General features: G+C 44.1%; 1 protein-coding gene across 2 annotated transcripts in view; it reads right to left on the bottom strand.

Moving 5' to 3' along the window:
- Positions 1-787: 787 nt before the first annotated feature.
- SLC25A43 (solute carrier family 25 member 43) overlaps positions 788-20201 on the bottom strand; it is a 48567-nt gene continuing 29153 nt past the window's right edge. Inside the window, exons 4-5 of one of the 2 annotated variants that reach the window (XM_030934774.1) lie at positions 3095-3229; positions 788-2392 (exon numbers count right to left, since the gene is read on the bottom strand). In XM_030934774.1, coding sequence (XP_030790634.1) covers positions 2192-2392; positions 3095-3229 — 336 coding nt within the window. In that variant the 3' untranslated portion in view covers positions 788-2191. The remainder of the gene's footprint in view (positions 2393-3094; positions 3230-20201) is intronic. The other variant, XM_030934775.1, reaches the window with a different exon arrangement.

The following is a 20201-nucleotide window of genomic DNA, read 5'->3' as shown; positions in this document are numbered from 1 at the left end:
TAATTTAATGAAGAAAAAATCAAAACTGCAGCTCAGAAAACATTTCTGTGCATGACAACTGCAAGAGCTTAGCTATCTATTTAATAATACTTGTGGAAGGGCGGGGTGCGGTGGCTGACACCTGTAATCCCAGCACTTTGGGAGGCCAACGTGGGCAGATCACCTAAGGTAAGGAGTTCGCGACCAGCCTGGCCAACATGGTGAAACCCCGTTTCTACTAAAAATACAAAATTTAGTCAGGCATGGTGGCGGGTGCCTGTAATCCCAGCTACTCGGGAGGCTGAAGCTGGAGAATTTCTCGAACCCGGGAGGAAGTTGCAGTGAGCTGAGATCATGCCATTGGACTCCAGCCTGGGTGACAATTTTTTTTTCAAAAAAAAAAAATTACTTGTGGAAGAATACACAAGATATTATCATGAAATAATGTGAGGTTAGGATTTTAGAGTTAGTTAAAAAAAAGGAAAACATATTTTTGCAGCTTTCATAACTGTTTGAAAAGTTGTCTGTTTCAAGGAAAATAAAGAGTAATAAACATGAACTGTTCACTCTGGGTAAAGAATCTGCCACCCTCCAAACTCTAACAGATTGAGCTACAGATGAGATTTCCATGTGTGTGTGTTAACTGCCATTCTCCATAAAACAGAATGCCGCAGCAGTTGGAAAAGTGAATTATTTTGGTATACTTAAATAGGATAAGGCTCTGAGAGTTTACAGATTTGGCCAGTATGTATTTGACCATAGTTTTATAACTCAGACTAGCAATAAATGACCAACACATCGTTTTTTCTTTGGAAAATACATTTAATCAGAAAAAATACTTGCAACATACTGAAAATCTCTGTGTAGGAGTGTGTGTGTGTGTATAAATTAACAATTTAATGTTGGATATTAATGCATTTTTAAGTGCATAGATAGGTGCTATTTGAAAAATATAGTTATTTAAACTTTACATAGAATCTCTAAGGTGGAACAGTCCTGAAATTTGATTTTTAGGAAGTTTGATACAGATGATTAGGTTAAAGTGTTTATAGTCAGTTACATTCTTTTGGGTATGTGTGTCAAATGTTCCATTTGATCCTTTCTAGGCAACTGGGACATCTTTGAGAATAACTTGACTAAATAATTTATTTTCAGGGTAGGCTTGCAAAGCAAGTTAAAAAGGCAGAGAATTTAGGCCACTGAACTGTACATGACTTCAATCAGAAGTTCTTTGGGGGGATAATTAAGCAGTCATGGTATAAACTGTCTTTGTGAAACACAAGATTTATAAGCCTGGGATGCTTCAAATTTCAAAAAATAAGGATGACTCTACTACAATGGTGATAGCTTTTAAATGTTCGTTATTTTCATTTAGTTTCTGATAAGGCATAATTTACACTGTGGTGTGTGTACTCAGAAGTCAGCAAAAATTTGAGTTCAAGAAAGATTGTACTGGGGCAGGGTGCAGTGGCTCACACCTGTAATCCTAGGGCTTTGGGAGGCCAAGGCAGGAGGACTGCATGAGCCCAGGAGTTCAAGACCAGTCTGGGCAACATAGCAAGACCCCCGTCCCCCCGCCCCCACAAAAAAAAAAAAATTAGCTATGTGTGGTGGTGTGCACCTATGGTCCCAACTCTCAGGAGGCTGAAGCAGGAGGATGTCTTGAGCCCAGGAGTTCGAGGCTGCAGTGAGCTATGATTGTGTCATTGTACTCCAGCCTGGGTGACAAAGCAAGACCCTATCTCTAAAAACAAAACAACAACAGACTGTATTGGAAAGTCTCTGGTCAAACTGAGTGAAACTAGGCTGATGTTGGTTTGTGCAAGCTTTGCACTGATTACAAGTGACCCAGTGGCTGACCTCACTCAGCCACTTCAATTACCTGTTGCTTTGAGATGTCATGGCAATGCCCTTTGGTGTCATGTTTCTATTCAGAGCGTAAATTGTACATTTTATCACTGCTAGACTCTGGTTATAAAATCTCGTGGAATGCCATCATGATACACTCTTGTTGGGAAACCTTCTCATGGTGCAGGTGTCCACAGGGACATCAGTTTGGAGATTTGAGGTGGTGCATGGCCAAACCGTCTCATTTCCCAGAGCAGCAGATAACAGTAGCTTCTCATCCCTTCTCAGGTGTACAGTTATGAGGCTACATTTATCTGTGATTGCAACACGCTGTCAGTCAGTGCACTTCTCGTTCCATTCCATTTTATAGAGTTGGTTTTTTAGACTTCAGTTTTCTCGTTTTGAAGAACTTCTTTAATTCTCGTAATTCCTGTGGCTGCAAACTCTGATCGACTCCTGGGGTCAATTTATAGCTCAGTGGAGACAGAATGTAACCATTTTGATAAAGACAGATTCTCTTGCAGAACTCAAAGGTGCTAAACATAATTCCAAAATATGGAGCTATCTGTTAAAACCGAAAATGAAAATCAAGTTAAATTCTTAAAAAGAAAACATCAATGTGTCTGCAGTCAACTTGGATCAGAGTAAATTATCTTGTAAAGTGAGATAATGGTGGTGGCAACACAAATGGTAACTCTTTTTGGAATCAGGGAAGATGGCAAAAGGAAAGCTGGTTCAGTGTGGGTTGGGAGAGGAATGACAGTGATTGAAGGGCATGACCTGCCTGGGAGGCGCTGGATCTGGGTCATATGCACGCAGACTATCTGATACTGCCTGTCACTATATGCTGACCTTGACTGGAATCATTTACATGCCAGCTAGTGCAAGGTTAGTCCAGAGTGCTTAACTTTTTTTTTTGGTCATGGAGTTCTTTGGGAATATGATGCACATATGCATATACACATATATTTTTGCATAGAATTTTAGGATGAGGGGTTAGGTTCCCCTTAGGGGCCTATGAACCTCCATATTAGATATCTCTGCACTAAATGCTCAGCTCCTCTGGAATGGGGTATAAGATACTCCACCACTGCACAGGTTCCTTCTCTACAGGGCTAACAGACAGTGTGCATTCATGGGCCTTGTGCTACCCATTAGTGCTAGAGGGGGTTTTCCAAGCAAACTGTGGTGGGGGTTGGGGGTGACAAAAGAAGAGGGTAGAATTGGAAGAGGCAGAGGAGCAGCGGAGACTGGTGGCTCTTCTCACCTTCAGTAAATTGGCTGTCAATCCATTCCAGAGCCCCAGGATCCCCTGGGCCTTCACTATCTGCCGGAAGCAGTCCACTGCTCCTGAGAAATGGACATCTACTCCTCCACTGTGCGGGAGGTAGGGGCTCTGAGCCTGGCAGGGAACAGAAGCTGGGATGAGGTGAGTGAAACACTAGGAAATAAATGTCCTAGCAGAAGGAGCCAGGGTCTCAAGTCTACACTCTGGATGCTGGGCTCCTGGCCAAGATGATGGCAAAGAATGGCTGCTGTGGGGTTCTTCTTGTTCTATGGGCTTAGAATGGATATTAACATGCAATACAATCATGATACCCTGTCCATATATTTGTGGTTTATTTTGCCTGGATGGAAGCAGACATTTGGGACAGATTCAATTTCATACTTACATTCCCTCCCAACCTATGCCTTCTGGACATGATAAACATAATCCCATGCCCTTAGCCTTTTTAAAGTCTTCTTCTGTTTCCTTGTCTTTACTGGTCCTTCCCCTGTGGAGCTCCCAAGTGGAGGCTGTTCATTTCTCCACCTCATAGATGTGACAAGGTGGGGAGCAGAGCGATGGTGGCATTCTTCTCGCTCTCTGTTGCTGTTCCCAAACCCTTCCTCCTTCACTCTCATGACAGAAGCACTTAGCTGGGGCTGATGTCACTGAACCGTACTCCTTGGCCTACTATGATCTACTAATCTGGCCACTCTCCCACATTCATTGAAGACTGTGACACCTGGTTGCTCACCTTCTCCTAGCCTTGCCATCATCTTAGGTAACTTTGGCATCTATAAAGATGACCCAGCCCATGACCATTTTCTGGCCTTTGGCTTCAGTGATCCTCACCTTTATACCATTTTGGCCACCCCTTGGATATCATCACCACCTTCAGAGCCATCCTGACCGAACCCTATTATTACCAAAATGCTCCATCTCTGAAAGGAACGTTTTATCCTTTAATAATATTATTTTTTTTGAGACAGAATCTCACTCTGTTGCCCAGGCTGGTGTGCAGTGGCACAATCTCAGCTCACTGCAGCCTCCACCTCCCAGGTTCAAGTGATTCTCCTGTCGCAGCCTCCACCTCCCAGGTTCAAGTGATTCTCCTGTCACAGCCTCCCGAGTATCTGGGACTACAGGTGCACAACACCACACCTGACTAATTTTTATATTTTTAGTACAGACGGAGTTTCATGATGTTGACCAGGCTGGTCTGAAACTCCCGGCCTCAAGTGATCCGCCTGCCTCGGCCCCCCAAAATGCTAGGATTACAGGCATAAGCCACTGCATCCAGCCATCCTCTTAGAAAAATCATTTTACGATCAGATGAAATGACTTTTCAATATACCATCTACATATAAAACTGGTACTACCTGTCCACTATGAAGGGGATGTCCCCTCATACCTGGCTTTCAGAAATGGTGTTGAGTTTAGATTAAGCTATGCATGTACTTTGGTTTGTTTCTGAAACATTTACTTGGGGCTATATGGCATTCTGTGGCAATGGAAGCAAGACTATCAATGTGGGAGAGGAGGTGTGGTACAGCAGTAAGAAGAGCACAACTCTGGAGTTGAGCAGGTTCATTTCGAGTCCTAGTTTCTTCACTTACTTGGCCCTGTGATCCTAGGCAGCTTATCTAACCTTCAGAGCATTCACTGCCTTTTAATACTTGGAATAATTTACTTATTTATTTCCTTTATTTATCTGCTCCTTCCCTGCAACTAGAATTTCAGCTACATGTAAGGAGGGATTTTTTGGTCTGTTTTATTGACTTCTGTATCCTTAGTATCCTTAACACACAGAAGATATTTAATAAACATTTGAATAAATGAAATGTATTCCATTGTCGACCTCCAGGTTGCCAAATCCAGTGGCTCTTTTTGGCTATATTAATACTGGATTTTTTAGGGGGCAATATTTGGCACTGATATCCAGCAACTCTTTTGGTCCTCCTCAATTTATATACCTTTTCTAGGAAATTCTACCATAGCTTTTGCTTTAAACACCTCCTATAGGCAGATGGCTCCCAAATCTTTATCTTTGGCTCTGACTTCCCACTGACCTCCAAAACCAAGCACCCAACTGCCTACTGGACAGCTCTACCTGGATAGTACACAAGTACTCAAAACTCGACACACCTAGAACCCATTGTTGCCTTTCTCCTTGACGGTGTCAGATTTATTCTTTCTTCTGTATTTCTTATCTCAGTGATGAATGGCCCAACTCTTTAACAAGCTACCCCAAACCAGAAACCTGAGATTCCTTCATTTTGCCCACCCTTACTGCCCTATCCAAGCAATCATCAAGTCCTATCAATCTTGTCTTCTAAATAGAGCATTTCTCAAATGCAGCTCCTCCTCTCCATCCCCACTGGCACTCCCATAATTCAGGCTACCACCATCTCATGTGGGCATTACTGCAGCAGTCTGTTACTGGCCTCTTGGACCCACTCTTGTCCTGTTCAATTATTTTCTTTTCTTTTTTCTTTTTCTTTTCTTTTCTTTCCTTTTTTTTTTTTTTTTTTTTCCGAGACAGAGTCTTGCTCTGTTTCCCAGGTTGGAGTGCAATGGTGCAATCACGGCTTACTGCAGCCTCAACCTCCTGGGCTCAGGTGATCCTCCCACCTTAGCCTCCCTGGTAGCTGGGACTACTGGCGTGCGCCACCACGCCCTGCTACTTTTTGTATTTTTTGTAGAGACAGGGTTTCCCTATGTTGCCCAGGCTGGTCTCGAATTCCTGGGCTCACGTGATCCTCCCACCTTGGCCTCCCAAAGTGCTAGGATTACAGGTGTAAGCCCCCACATGCAGCCTCCCATTCATTCTTCTTCCTTTTTTTTTTTTTTTTTTTTTTGAGACAGAGTCTCACTCTGTTGTTCAGACTGGAGTGCAGTCACATGATCTCAGCTCACTGCAACCTCTGCCTCCTGGGTTCAAGCGATTCTCCTGCCTCAGCCTCCTGAGTAGCTGGGATTACAGGTGCATGCCATCACACCTGCCTAATTTTTGTATTTTTAGTAGAGACGGGGTTTCCCTGTGTTGGGCAGGCTGGTCTTGAACTCCTGACTTCAGGCGATCCACCTGCCTTAGCCTCCCAAAGTGCTGGGATTACAGGTGTGAGCCACCATGCCTGGCCTCATTCTTTATACTATAGCCAGAACGCATTTCTAAGATTCCAATTCAGACCACTGACTCCTTTACTGACTTTTTACTGCCTATAGGATAAAATCTAAGCTCCTTAGAATGACATGTAAGGCCCTTCATGACTTTTCCAGCATGAAAAGCATCACTCACCCCAATCATACTGACTGCACTCCTTAGCTCTTTTTTATACTCCCATTATCCCCTGTAAAACCTATTTATTTATTTGCATATTTATTGATACTTACTATATGCCAGACACTCAGGATACATTAGTGAACCAAACAGACAAAAGTCCCTGTTCCTATAAAGCTGAAATTCTAATTGCAGGGGAAGAGTAGACAAAGAAAATAAAAAAGCAAATTATGCCAAATACTAAGAGGAGGTGAGTGCTCTGGATAAAATAAAAGCAGGGGGAACATAGGGAGTGTCTGGAGGATGCTAAAGTTTTTATTAGGGTAATCAGAGAAGAACCTCACCAAGAAGATGGCTTTTTGGAGATCTGAAGGAAGTGAGGAAGCAAGTTGTACAGATATCTTCAAAGGCCCTGGGACAGGAGCATGTTTGGGGTGTTACAGAGGCAATGAGAGGCCAATGTGGTGGTAATGGAATGAACAAAATAGAGAGTAATGGGATATGACTTCAGAAAAGTAAATGGTGGCTAGGTCATATAAGGCTGGTAGGGCACACACACAGTAAGCATTTTGCCTTTTACTGAGAAGATGGGTCACTGGGGGGCGGTTATGAATAGAAGAATGGCATGACCTAATTTATATTTTCACATGATCACTTTGGCTGCTGTGTTGAAAAAGACTCAAGGATGGAGGGAAAAGTAGGATGGAGACTAGTTAGGAGATTACTAGAGTAATTTAGGCAAGAGATGATGGTAGCTTGGACTGGGATGCTAGTGGTGGAGTGGTGAGCAGTGGTCAGACTCCATATATTCTGAAGGTGGAGTCAACAGGATTGGCTGATGGACTGGATGAGGGTGTGAGAGGAGAGTCAAGGATGGCTCTAAAGTTTCTGGCCTGAGTGACGGGATAGATGGAAGTGCCATGAACTGAGATGGAGGATGCTATGGGAGAAGCAAGTTGGCTTTTTGTTTTTGTTTGTTTTTTGAGGGTGGGTGAAAACATCAGGAGTTCAACTGTGCAATGCCTGTTAGCCATTCAAATGGAGATGGGGAGTCTGGAGTTCAGGGGAGAGGTCAGGGCTGGAGACATAATTAGGGAGTCATCAGTACACGGATGGTATTTAAAGCAAGGAGACCAGATGAGATCAGTTAGCGTTTGAGCCTGGGGGTACTTCCACATTTAGAGGTCAAGGGAATAGTAGGCCCAGAAAAGAAGACTGAGAAGGAGCAGTCAGTGAAGAAGGAAAAAGGAAAGTGTGGTGTCCAGGAAGCCGAATGAAAGTGGTATGTCAAGGAGGAGGGAGTGGTGAGCTGCTGAGGGCCCAGTAAGATGAAGACTGAGAAGTGACCATTGGATCTAAACACATGGAGGTCACTGGTTATCATAAATAGAGAAGTTCTGGCTGGGTGCAGTGGCCCACATGTGCAATCCCAGCACTTTGGGAGGCCGTGGTGGGAGGATTGCTTGAGCCCAGGAGGTCAAGACCAGCCTGGGCAACATAGTGGGACCCCTATCTCTGCACAAAATATAAAAATTAGCTGGGTGTGGTGGTGCACACCTATAGTCCCAGTTACTTGGGAGGCTGAGGTGGGAGGGTTGCTTGAGCCCGTTAGGTTGAGGCTGCAGTGAGCCATGATTGTGCCACTGTACTCCAGCCTGGGCGATAGAGTGAGTCCCTGTCTCAAAAAATAAAAGAGAAGTTTATTGGGTGGTGGAGCAAAAGTCTGACTGGAATGGATTCAAGAGAGAATGGGGCCGGGCACGGTGGCTCATGCCTGTAATTCTAGCACTTTGGGAGGCCAAGGCAAGTGGATCACCTGACGTCAGGAGTTCAAGACCAGCCTGGCCAATATGGCAAAACCCTGTCTCTGCTAAAAATACAAAAATTAGTCAGGCATGGTGGTGGGCACCTGTAATCCCAGCTACTCAGGAGGCTGAGTCATGAGGATTGCTTGAACCTGGGAGGTGGAGGTTGCAGTGAGCCGAGATCACGCCACTGCACTCCAGCCTGGGAGACCGAATGAGACTCTGTCTCAAAAAAAAAAAAAAAAAAGAATGGGAAGAGAAAGATTGGAGATGGTGAATATAGACAACTCTTTCAAAGAGGCCTCTTTCACAATTGTACTGTAATCATGTCCAATTTACATATCTGTTTGTCATAGTGTTCTGTGAACTCTATGAGGACTGGGTCTTTTTAATTTCCGTGTCTCTAGTGCCTTAACCAGCAGTTGATATTTGCAGAAAACAAATATTAAAATTCATTTCATTTCTCTCTTCACAAGACAGATGGTTCTATTTTACTAAGATGTAATGGCATAGTACAGAATATCACACATGTAGTCCATATTACTATTGCCACTACTGATACATAGCTGCTGACATTTATTGACTGCTTATGTGTCTGTTGCAGTTGAGGAAACTGAGGCTTCGGGACAGGTTAAGTGATTTGACCAAGGTCATACAGCAGGTAATGAACACATTTCATTGTTAGTTGTTTCCTGTCTCTTTTCCTCAGGTTACTATGAGACCTGTGATGGCTAGGACCACATTTTACTTAGCTTTTCTCTCTTTCACCCTCCTTAAAAATCTGTAGAAGAATGAATTACAATCAGAGAAGCTGTGTGAAAACTCGATTTTACTGATTCAAATCAGGCTTTCTGGACTTTTTTTTTTGAGATGCAGTCCCACTCTGTCACTCAGGCTAGAGAGCAGTGATGTGATCTCAGCTCACTGCAACCTCTGCCTCCCCGATTCAAGCAATTCTCCTGCCTTGGCCTCTCGAGTAGCTGGGACTGCAGGTGCATGCCACCACACCCAGCTAATTTTTGTACTTTTAGTAGAGGTGGGGTTTCGCTATGTTGGCCACGCTGGCCTCAAACTCCTGACCTCAGGTGATCTTCCTGCCTCGGCCTCCCAAATTGCTGGGATTACAGGCATGAGCCACCTCTTTGTTGCCCCTGACCATGAAAGCTGGCTCTTTCTTGCTCTCCTTCTGATTACTAGATCCCCAAGGCCTTGATTACTTTAGGCTCTGATAACGCAGATCCCTAAACCAGAGATCCAAATCTGAAAGGGACCCTAAGATCTTCCCTTCCAATTATTCGTTTCACAAACGAAAACCTACGACCTGGAGAAGCAGAGCAACTTAACCAAAGCCCCCAGCTGGTGCGTAGCAGAGGCAGGCCTAGAGGTCAGATGCTCTGCCTACTGGGCCACTGCAATCTGCACTCCAGGATCCTGCCTCCTGGTGACTCTGTGACCTTGGCCTCTAGGCTCCAAGGCTTTGTACTACAACTTATGCCACACCTGATAGTCACATAACTCATGCCCTTGCAGGACACCCCACCCCACTACTGTTGCTGCATAACCCTGCAATGCCAGTCATCATCTTGTCCAAGTTAGACTTCAGCTTCTCTCATGATCCTCAACTATAAGGACATTCAATACAGCACATAGTAAAAGGCCACTAATTCCAACTAGTGGGTATGTATAGGCGGGGAGTCGGCCTAAATGAGTGAAATCTAAATTATGAAATTTTGGAAAGACACTCCATTTTATTATATATGACTGGAACTAGATTAATGAAAGGCAACCTAGTAGAGACACTTTTCAGGCCTTACTTTCATGCATGGTTGAGTGATCTGTGGAAGCCTAGGTAGAGCACGAATGTTCTGCATGTGGGTTTTAGCATCACACACACCTGGATTGGAACCCTTGTCTCTCTACTCACTAGCTATTTGATCTTAAGCAAGTTCCTTAACTTTTCTTTTTTTTTTTTTGGAGACAGGGTCTTACTCTGTCACCCAGGCTGTAGTGCAGTGGCATGATCTTGGCTCACTGCAACCTCTACCTCCTGGGTTCAAGCGATTCTCCTGCCTCAGCCTCCTGAGTACCTGGGATTGCAGGCACGTGCCACCACACCTGGCTAATTTTTGTATTTTTAGTAGAGACAGGGTTTTGCCATGTTGGCCAAGCTGGTCTCAAACTCCTGACCTCAAGTGATCCACCCACTCGGCCTCCCAAGGTGCTGGGATTACAGGCGTGAGCCACCGCACCCAGTGAGTTCCTTAACTTCTCTGAGCTTCAAATTCCTTATTTCAAAAATGGGAGTGATAATACCTAGCTCTTAGAGTTGCTGTAAACATTAAACAAGACAATGAAGAGTGCCAGCAACATTATAAGTGTCAATAATGTTAGCCATTATTAGTAATAAATAGGTACTTCAGCAGGCTTTAAAAGCAGCTTCTTTTGGTAAACAGTTTAAATATCCCTATAATTATGCTGTTTATATGACTAATTTGCTTACTAAGCCCTGGGTTATTAGAATTTTAGGTTGGTGGCATGCAAATTAATGCAATTTCACAATTCTTTATTTTATTTTAATGATTGTTATATCTTTCCTCATTAATCCAGCTCAGAGGATCAATATTCTATGCTTTAAAAATATAGAATGCCTGGGTGCGGTGGCTCATGCCTATAATTCCAGCACTTTGGGAGGCTGAGGCTGGCAGATCGCTTGATCTCAAGAGTTCAAGACCAGCTTGGGCAACATGATGAAACCTCATCTCTACAAAAGAAAAAAAATTAGCCAGGCATGGTGGCATGTACCTATAGTCCCAGCTACTCAGGAGGGCGTAGCTCCTGAGGTAGGAGGATAGACTGAGCCCAGGAGGTTGAGGCTGCAGTGAGCCAAGATTGTACCACGGCACTCCAGCCTGGGCAACAGAGCAAGACCCTGTCTCAAAAAAAAAAAAAAAAAAAAAAAAGATTTCTCTATCAAGGTGAAGGGTGAAACTAGAGTTATGCCTTCTCTTTAAGGTGCAGTGACAAGCAAACACAGATGATCGTGAGAAACAGAATATGAAATGGACAAGCTGAATCTCCCAGCCTGGTTGTAATCCCAGCTACTTGGGAGGCTGAGGCAGGAGAATTGCTTGAACCCGGGAGGCAGAGGTTGCAGTAAGCTGAGATTGTGCCACTGCATTCCAGCCTGGGTGACAGAGTGAGACTCTGTCTCAAAAAAAAAAAGAGAGAGAGAGAATGGGAAGAGAAAGAGTGGAGATGGTACATAAATACAGACAACTCTTTCAAAGAGTTCTCTTTCACAATTGTACTGTAATCATGTCCAATTTACATGTCTGTTTTTCCTAGTGTTCTATGAACTCTGTGAGGACTGGGTCTTTTTAATTTCCATATCTCTAGTGCCTTAACCAGCAGCTGACACATGACCGGTGCTCAATGAATGGCTTGCTGAATGAGTACATAAAATGCTCAGTATAAAAGTGGGCTGGAATTTTTAAAGCATTTTCACATAATTTTATGCATGAGTTATAAAAATGGAGGATCAAGACTTATACAATGTAATGTAGAATCTTTGTAGAAGACAAATATCAAAATTCATTTCATTTCTCTCTTCATAAGACACTGTAGATGGTTCTGTTTTACAGTAGGCAAAATGGCTAGGGGTCTTCAAAATGGCTGGATGTCTTACTTTAAAGTGTTTCCTTTAGCATTGTTCAGATTCAAGCTCCTTTCCTTATTACCCTCTCAGTAAAGAACTGTTACCAAAGGGATACTAAGCCTCCTTCTCCCTTACAAAGAATCTGCCTAATCACAAGCCTTCAAGTTCCTCCTGCTAATGTAAGACTGAAATATTGAAAAAAGGAAATTATGTTCATGCAGGAAAGTAACCTCCTTATTTTGCTACCAAATGAGATGATTGATTTATCATCTGCCAGTTTCTGGTAAGAACTGTAAAAAGCCCCGAGTCATGAGTCAAGGGAATCATTCTGTAATCTAGTGCTCCCCACAGCTAAAACAAAAAGACACTAAGTAACACGAATTACATAACAGGTCAATTATAATCAACTTGTGATAAATCAAGACCCATCTATAGCCAGTCTTAGGACCTTAACAATCTTCCAAATTTCTTGACTGAACTCTACCTGCACTGCCAAGGCACCAGTGTGTATGTGGATTGTTGCAGCAGTTTTCTTAGCAATCTTGCCTTCTCCTGCTGAGAGTTCATTCTTGTACAGTGATTAATTAATTTTTTTTTTTTTTTGAGATGGAGTCTTGCTTTGTCACCCAGGCTGGAGTGCAGTGGCGCAATCTCAGCTCATTGCAACCTCTGTCTCCCGGGTTCAAGCGATTCTCCTGCCTCAGCCTCCTGAGTCGCTGGGATTACAGGCATGCACCACCATGCCCGGCTAATTTTTTTGTATTTTAGTAGACACGGGGTTTCACCATGTTGCCCAGCTGGTCTTGAACTCCTGACTTCATGTGATCCACCTGCCTCAGCCTCCCAAAGTGCTGGGATTACAGGCGTGAGGCACTGTGCCTGGCCACGTACAGTGATTTTTAAAAATCAGATCCTTTTACTCACCTGCTTAAAACATTTTAATGACTTTACATCACTCTTAGAATAAAATCTAAATTTCTTACTGGAGCCTACAAGCCATAGTACTAATATGGTGGTAAAGTTTAACAACTGGTTCTCTGGGGGAAAATAAAGAAAAAGGGCTGAATTGTAGCATTTACCAATTTCAACAGCATCAGTACTCCTACTATGGCTGATTTCAGGCTGCCAAATGGGAAGTCAACCAGCTCCCAAATTTCCTGAAATTTAACAGTCAGTTTTCCTGAGCCAGTAGGAAGTGGTTCCAGCATGCTTGTAGGCTACAAGGTCCTATATGATCTGCTCTGCCCACCTTTTTTTTTTCCTTTTCAAATATTTTTTAGGTTGGGTGCGGTGGCTCACACCTGTAATCCCAACACTTTGGGAAGCCAAGGTGGGCGGATCACTTGAGGTTGGGAGTTTGAGACCAGCCTGGCCAATATGGTGAAACACCATCTCTACTAAAAACACAAAAATTAGCCGGGTGTGGTGGTGCATGCCTGTAGTCCCAGCTACTCGGGAGGCTGAGGCACGAGAATGGCTTGAACCCAGGAAGCAGAGGTTGTAGTGAGGCAAGATCACACTATTGCACTCCAGCCTGGACATCGCAGCAGACTCTGTCTCAAAAAAAAAAAATTTTTTTTTTAGCAGAGATGTGGTGTCACTATGTTGCCCAGGCTGGAGTGGGCAACGCAGGCTATTCACAGGTGCAATCCCACCTACTGATCAGCACAGGAGTTTTGATCTGCTGTTTCCAACCTGGGCTGGTTCACCCCTCCTTTGGCAACCTGGTGGTCCCCCACTCCCAAGAGGTCACCATAGTGATGCTGAACTTAATGTGGACATCTGATTAGCTGAGTGCTCTACAGTCCAGAACTCTTGGGCTCAAGTGATCCTCCTGCCTCAGCCTTCCTAGTAGCTGGGACCACAGGCATACACCACCATGCCCGACCCTCCCACCTTTTCAACTTTATCTTGGGTCACTCTTTTGTTACCCAAGGGTCACAAAACCCTTCAACTGCGCTGGCCTTCTTTCTGTTCTCCTCTGCTTGATGATTTCCAAATTTCTATCTGTATCTCTCCTCTGAGCCACAGGATCATGTTGTCAACTACCTACTTGACATTGCCACTCAGAAGTCTACTGAACATCTGAAACTTTGTATGTCCTAATCAGAACTCTTGATTTTGCTCCACTCCAATCTTGACTGTCCTCTAGTTTTCCTCATGTCAGCAAATGGCACTGTCATCAACCTACTTGCTCAGGCCCAAAACCTGAGTTACTTTTAAGTTTTCTCTGTCTCTCACCTTTCTCCATCACTAGCCAAGTTCCAGTGACTCCAAATTTGTTTACTTTTCTTCTGTTCCACTCTCACCCTAGTCCAAGCTACCATCATCTTTTGCCCATACTACTACAACTGTTACTAGCTGGTCTACCTGCCCTTATCCCCCATCTAGCAGTCAGAGTGATTTAATCATTTTACTCCCTTGACTTCAACTCTTCAGTGGGTCCCCCATTATCATCAGGATAAACTCCAGGCTCTTTAATCTGGCTTACCAGGTGCTCCATGACCTGGCCTCTGCCTACTGCTCAGTCTGATCTCTTGCTGCTACCTGCATTATAATCTGTGCTTTGGATACTTTTCAAGTCTGCTCCTAGTACCTCACATCATCTCTCTTGAGGGTCAGTTTCCTTACCCATCATTTGATCTTCAGTCTCTGCCCTCTCCAACTCATCCTCCACATTGCAGCCAAGTACCCTTCCAAACTCATCAGATGCTACCATTGCTTTGCTCAGAAGCCTTCAATAATTCTCAATTTTCTAAAGAAAACATTTTGAGAAGACAACTTTTCCAAAGAAGCTTACTAAAGACAATTTTAACAGAATTCAAAACCCTTTACAATTTGGCCCCTACCGGTTTTCCTAGTATCATTTCCCACTGCCACCCTGTGATGATTAATTTCATATGTCAACTTGGTTAGGCCACAGTACCCAGCTATTTGGGAAAACATTAGTCTAGATGTTGCTGTAAAGGCATTTTTAAGATGAGTTTGACATTTAAATCAGTAGACTTTAAGTAAAACAAATTCCTGTCCATAATGTGAGTGGCCCTCATCCAATCAGTGAGGGCCTTAAAAGAAAAAAGACTGAAGCCTGTCAAGGAAGAGGAGATTCTGCCAGCAGACTACCTTCAGATTTAAACTGCAACATCAACTCACCCTAGTCACCCATGCCCAAGTCTGATGCTACCTCATCCTGAAATTTTTCCTGATTCCACAATTGTGTACTGCTTGTTTCCTTCCTTTTCTTCAACTTTACCTCTCTCTCTCTTTTATTTATTTTTTATTTTTTGAGACGGGGTCTCACTGTGTTGCCCAGGCTGGAGTGCAATGGCACGATCTCGGCTCACTGCAACCTCTGCCTCCCGGGTTCAAGCAATTCTCTGCCTCAGCCTCCGGAGTAGCTGGGATCACAGACACCCGGCTAATTTTTTTTGTATTTTTAGTAGAGATGGGCATTCACCGTCTTGGCCAGGCTGGTTTTGAACTCCTGACCTCGTGATCCACCTGCCTCGGCCTCCCGAAGTGCTGGGATTACAGGCGTGAGCCACTGCACCTGGCCGCAACTTTACCTCTTTTTAAAACTTTTTTTTTTTTGACGGAGTCTCACTCTGTCACTGAGGCTGGAGTGCAGTGGCACGATCTTGGCTCACTGCAACCTCTGCCTCCCAGGTTCAAGTGATTCTCCTGCCCCAGCCTTCCAAGTAGGTGGGATTGCAGGTGTGTGCCACCACGCCCAGCTAATTTTTGTATTTTTAGTAGAGACAGGGTTTCACCATGTTGGCCAGGCTGGTCTCGAAATCCTGGCCTCAAGTGATATGCCTGCCTTGGCCTCCCAAAGTGCTGGCATTATAGTCATGAGCCACTGTGCCCGGCCCTCTTTTTAAAACTTTTTATTATGAAAAATCTCAACCATATATAAAAGTAGAGAGGCCAGTAAAATGAACACAAAGTTCTATCACCCAACTTCAACAATTAGCTATACGTGGCCAATCTTCTTTCATCTCTACCCCCATGACACATCATTTCAATTCATCTGACTTACATATTATTAATTGGAATTATGTTTATCTAAACTATAATTGCTCCTTAAAAAATATGTATAATAATACTGCTATCACACCTAAAAATTTATAATTCCTTAATATCATCATATATTGAGTTCAGTTAGTATTCATATTTCCTTGGTTATTTTATAATTGTTTTCCAGCTTCTGTTTGAATTGGGGCTCTCTCTCTCCATATCCTGTGCTCCTTGAGCTTTTTTTTTTTTTTTTTTTTGAGATGGAGTCTCACTCTTGTCACTCAGGCTGGAGTGCAATGGAGCGATCTCGGCTCACTACAACCTCCCCATTTCCCAGGTTCAAGTGATTCTCCTGCCTCAGCCTCCCAAGTAGCTGGGACTATAGGTGCCCGCCACCATGTCCAGCTGTTTTGTATTTTTAGTAGAGACGGGATTTCACTATGCTGGTCAGGCTGGTCTCGAACTCCTAACCTCAAGTGATCCACCTGCCTCAGCCTCCCAAAGCGCTGGGATTACAAGCATGAGCCACCACACCTGGCCTCCCTTAGCTTCTCATTTAGACCTCTGCTGTGGCACACTCTACCTTATATGAGTTATCTGGGTGTAAGTCTTTATGCTCCCTCCCAGCCAGCAAGCCAATCAGCAGGCACGGGGCCTTCCTAGTCATCCTAGCTCTTCAGGATCTTTCACTCTCCATTGTACATACCAGGCACTCATTAAATGTCAAGTCAAATTTCTGTCAATATCAGTGTCACTAGTACCTTTTCCCAAACACAGCTGTTTACTCACATAAGTTATGTGGATAGTCATGAAATAAAGAAATGGCCTAGCACTGAGTGCTTTCTTTCGTTTTCTTTTCTCTTTCTTTCTTTCTTTTTTTTTTTTGTTGGAGACAGAGTCTCACTGTCTTCTGGGCTGAAGTGCAGTGGCGCAATCTTGGCTCACTGCAACCTCCGCCTCCCAGGTTCAAGCGATTCTCTTGCCTCAGCCTCTTGAGTAGCTGGGATTAAAAGTGACTGCCACCAAGCCTGGCTAATTTTTCTATTTTTTAGTATAGACGGGGTTTCACCATGTTGGCCAGGCTGGTCTCGGACTCCTGACCACAGGTGATCCGCCTACCTCGGCCTCCCAAAGTGCTGGGATTACAGGCTTGAGCCACTGCGCCTGGCCCACTGATTGCTTTCTATATACTATCTCATTTAATCCTCACAAAAGCCTCATGAAAGAGGTAGTATTATCATATTAGCTTGATTATATAGATGACAAAATGGAGTTGGTGAGAGGATAAACACCAGTCTCTAAAATCACAGACCATGACACAAAGCATCAACTTGAATCTGGGTCTGTTTGACTCAGAGCCAAGCTCCACTTCACTAAGCTCCACTGTCTCCTGATGCTCAGGACTGAAAATACTCTCTCAGCCCTTTACAGACTTGTTGCCACACATCATTGGTGGATGTGGTTGCCACAGCATGTACACTGAATGAGTTCTTTATGCCGAGACAGGAGCCTGTGCTGTGGTATGAGTAAGTGCCTCTACAAGTGTCCTACTAATTGGGTGTCCAAAATACAAAGGCAAGTATGGGCTGCTGGTTGCTCCCAAAGGGCAAAGGAATGGCAAGGCTAGATCCCAGTACCTCTCAACCCTTAGCTGCATTAGGCTGACCGCGGAAGCTTTTAAAAACCCTCAGTGACTGGGATCCACCCCTAGAGATCGCAATTTAACGGAACGGGGATGAGGGCCTGGACACTAGCACTTTTTACGAGTTCCCCAGCTGATTCTGATGTGCAGCCAGCATTGAGAGCCACTGATGTGGACCTTCCATGGCACAAGGCATCTCTGGGCTCAAACCCGAGTTCATCAACCTGCTGCTGACACTGAGAGTGCCTGGGAGACAAAGCACATGGGTCCTGAAGCCAGACTGTTTGGACTGAGTCCCCCCGCTTTGCCACTCACTAGCTCTGTGATGGTGGGCAAATTAGCTTCTGGAGCTTCAATTTCCTCATCCGTAAAGTGGGGTAATAATAATAACATCTACCTTACAGAACTGCTGTCAAATGATTTAATACATGTAAATTGCTTAGAACTGTATTTGACATAGAGCAAGCGCTAAAGAATTAACCACCATTGTTGTTATTATTATTCAAACTTGTAAGAAAGACAAGTATGCTGAAGACCAAACCAACCCGCTAGATTGGAATGGCCATTCATCCAAACTGTATCTTACTAGTAAAGAGAAATGAAACATGTCCGGCAGCTTGTCACAAGAACCTCAACTTAAGTCCTCCTACACAAACCCAGGCAACTATTCCATAGCTGTCTAGTTCAGACCCACAGCTCCCAGGATGAGCACACTGGATTCTGCAACCTGGCATCATCTGAAACAATCAGAGTAGCCCGGCCTGACTTTGTTACTATCTGTATAACCCTGGTCAAGTCATTTAGCTCCCTGAACTTTAGTTTTCTCACATGTCAAATGAGGAGACTGAAACACAATGACCTTGAAGACCCTTTCCAGATCCTGTAATCCATGCTGCTAGCCAGAATCCGTGCTCCTTCCTTCCTCTAGGACTTCAAACCTGCCATTTCCTCAGCCTTGCTAAGTCTGTCTTATTGATCAGAATAAACATCATTTCCCCAGGGAAGTCTTCTGAGACCTCCACACGAAGTCAGGAGCCTATTGAACACTTTCAGTCACCCTGTGTTTCTCCCTCATGACACTTAACACAGTTTGTAATGACTCAGTGTGTAATTATTTCGTTCATGTGTACTCCTGCCCCCAACTGCTCCATCTCATAGAACTGTAAATACCGTGGGGGCAGCAACCACATTTGTTGTTTATGGTTTTGGCTTCAAAGCTTACCTAGTGCACAGTAGAGGTATTTAATACATATTGAAGGAAAGAAAGAACAAACATGCAGTAGATACAAATAAAGAACAAAGACTTAAAAGCAAAGCACTGGATTATTCCTGTGATAAATTCCTCAGAGGTCTTCCAACAGAGGCAGCGTTTTTGTTGTTCAACCTTTCCATGAGTACTGAAATAACTGAACAATACTCATAAAGATGTAAAACACAGCTGGGCACGGCGGCTCATGCCTGTAATCCCAACACTTTGGGAGGCCGAGGCGGGCAGATCATGAGGTCAGGAGATGGAGACCATCCTGGCCATCATGGGGAAACCCCGTCTCTATTGAAAATACAAAAATTAGCTGGGCATGGTGGCATGTGCCTTTAGTCCCAGCTACTCGGGAGGCTGAGGCAGGAGAATTGCTTGAACCCAGGAGGTGGAGGTTGCGGTGAGCTGAGATTGTGTCACTGCACTCCAGCCTGGCGACTCTGTCTCAAAAAAATAAAAATTAAAAAAACATGCAAGACACATATGCCCTTTGACCAAAGCAAAAATTCTAGGAATTTAGCCCAACAGTCCCTAACCTTTTTGGCACCAGGGACTGGTTTCACGGAGGACCATTTTTCCACGGACAAGGGGTTGGGGGGAATGGTTTTGGGATGAAACTGTTCCATCTCAGATCATCAGGCATTAGATTCTCATAAGGAGTATGCAACCCAGGTCCCTTGCACACACAGCTCACAATAGGGTTTGCACTCCTATGAGAATCTAATGTCACCACTGATCTGACAGGAGGCAGGGCTCAGGCCGTAATGCTCACTTGCTGGCCGCTTACTTCACGCTGTGTGGGCCAGCCCGGTTCCTAACAGGCCACGGACCAGGGGTTGGGGACCCCTGTTTATCCTACAGATCTATTTGCATGTGTGTGAAAAATGTATGTAACAAGGAGATTTGTTACAGCATTGTTAGTAATAGCAGAAGACTGGAAATAATCCATATGTCCATCAATCCGGGACTACTTAAATAAACAGTGTATCATACTGTGGAATACTATGTCATAAATGAAAAATATGTGGCAGCTCTATCTGGTTCGATGTGATATCATTTCCAAGATTTTTTTTTTTTTTTGAGACTGAGTTTCAATCTTATCACCCAGGCTGGAGTGCAATGGTGTGATCTCGGCTCGCTGCAACCTCTGCCTCCCAGGTTCAAGTGATTCCCCCGCCTCAGCCTCCCGAGTAGCTAGAATTACAGGTGCCTGCCACCGTGCTCAGCTAATTTTTGTATTTTTAGTAGAGACGGGGTTTCACCATGTTGGCCAGGCTGGTCTTGAACTCCTGACCTCAAGTGATCCACCTGCCTCAGCCTCCCAAAGTGCTGGGATTGCAGGTGTGAGCCACTGTGCCCAGCCAAGATACATTTTCAGGTGGAAAAAAACAGGGCACACAAGAGTGTATGTAGTGTGCTGCTGCTGACCTAAAAACAGAACATAAATATA

Source organism: Rhinopithecus roxellana, chromosome 7 (genome assembly GCF_007565055.1).
Source record: "Rhinopithecus roxellana isolate Shanxi Qingling chromosome 7, ASM756505v1, whole genome shotgun sequence".
Taxonomy (NCBI): Eukaryota; Metazoa; Chordata; class Mammalia; order Primates; family Cercopithecidae; genus Rhinopithecus; species Rhinopithecus roxellana.
This window is presented reverse-complemented; position numbering and strand designations above follow the sequence as displayed.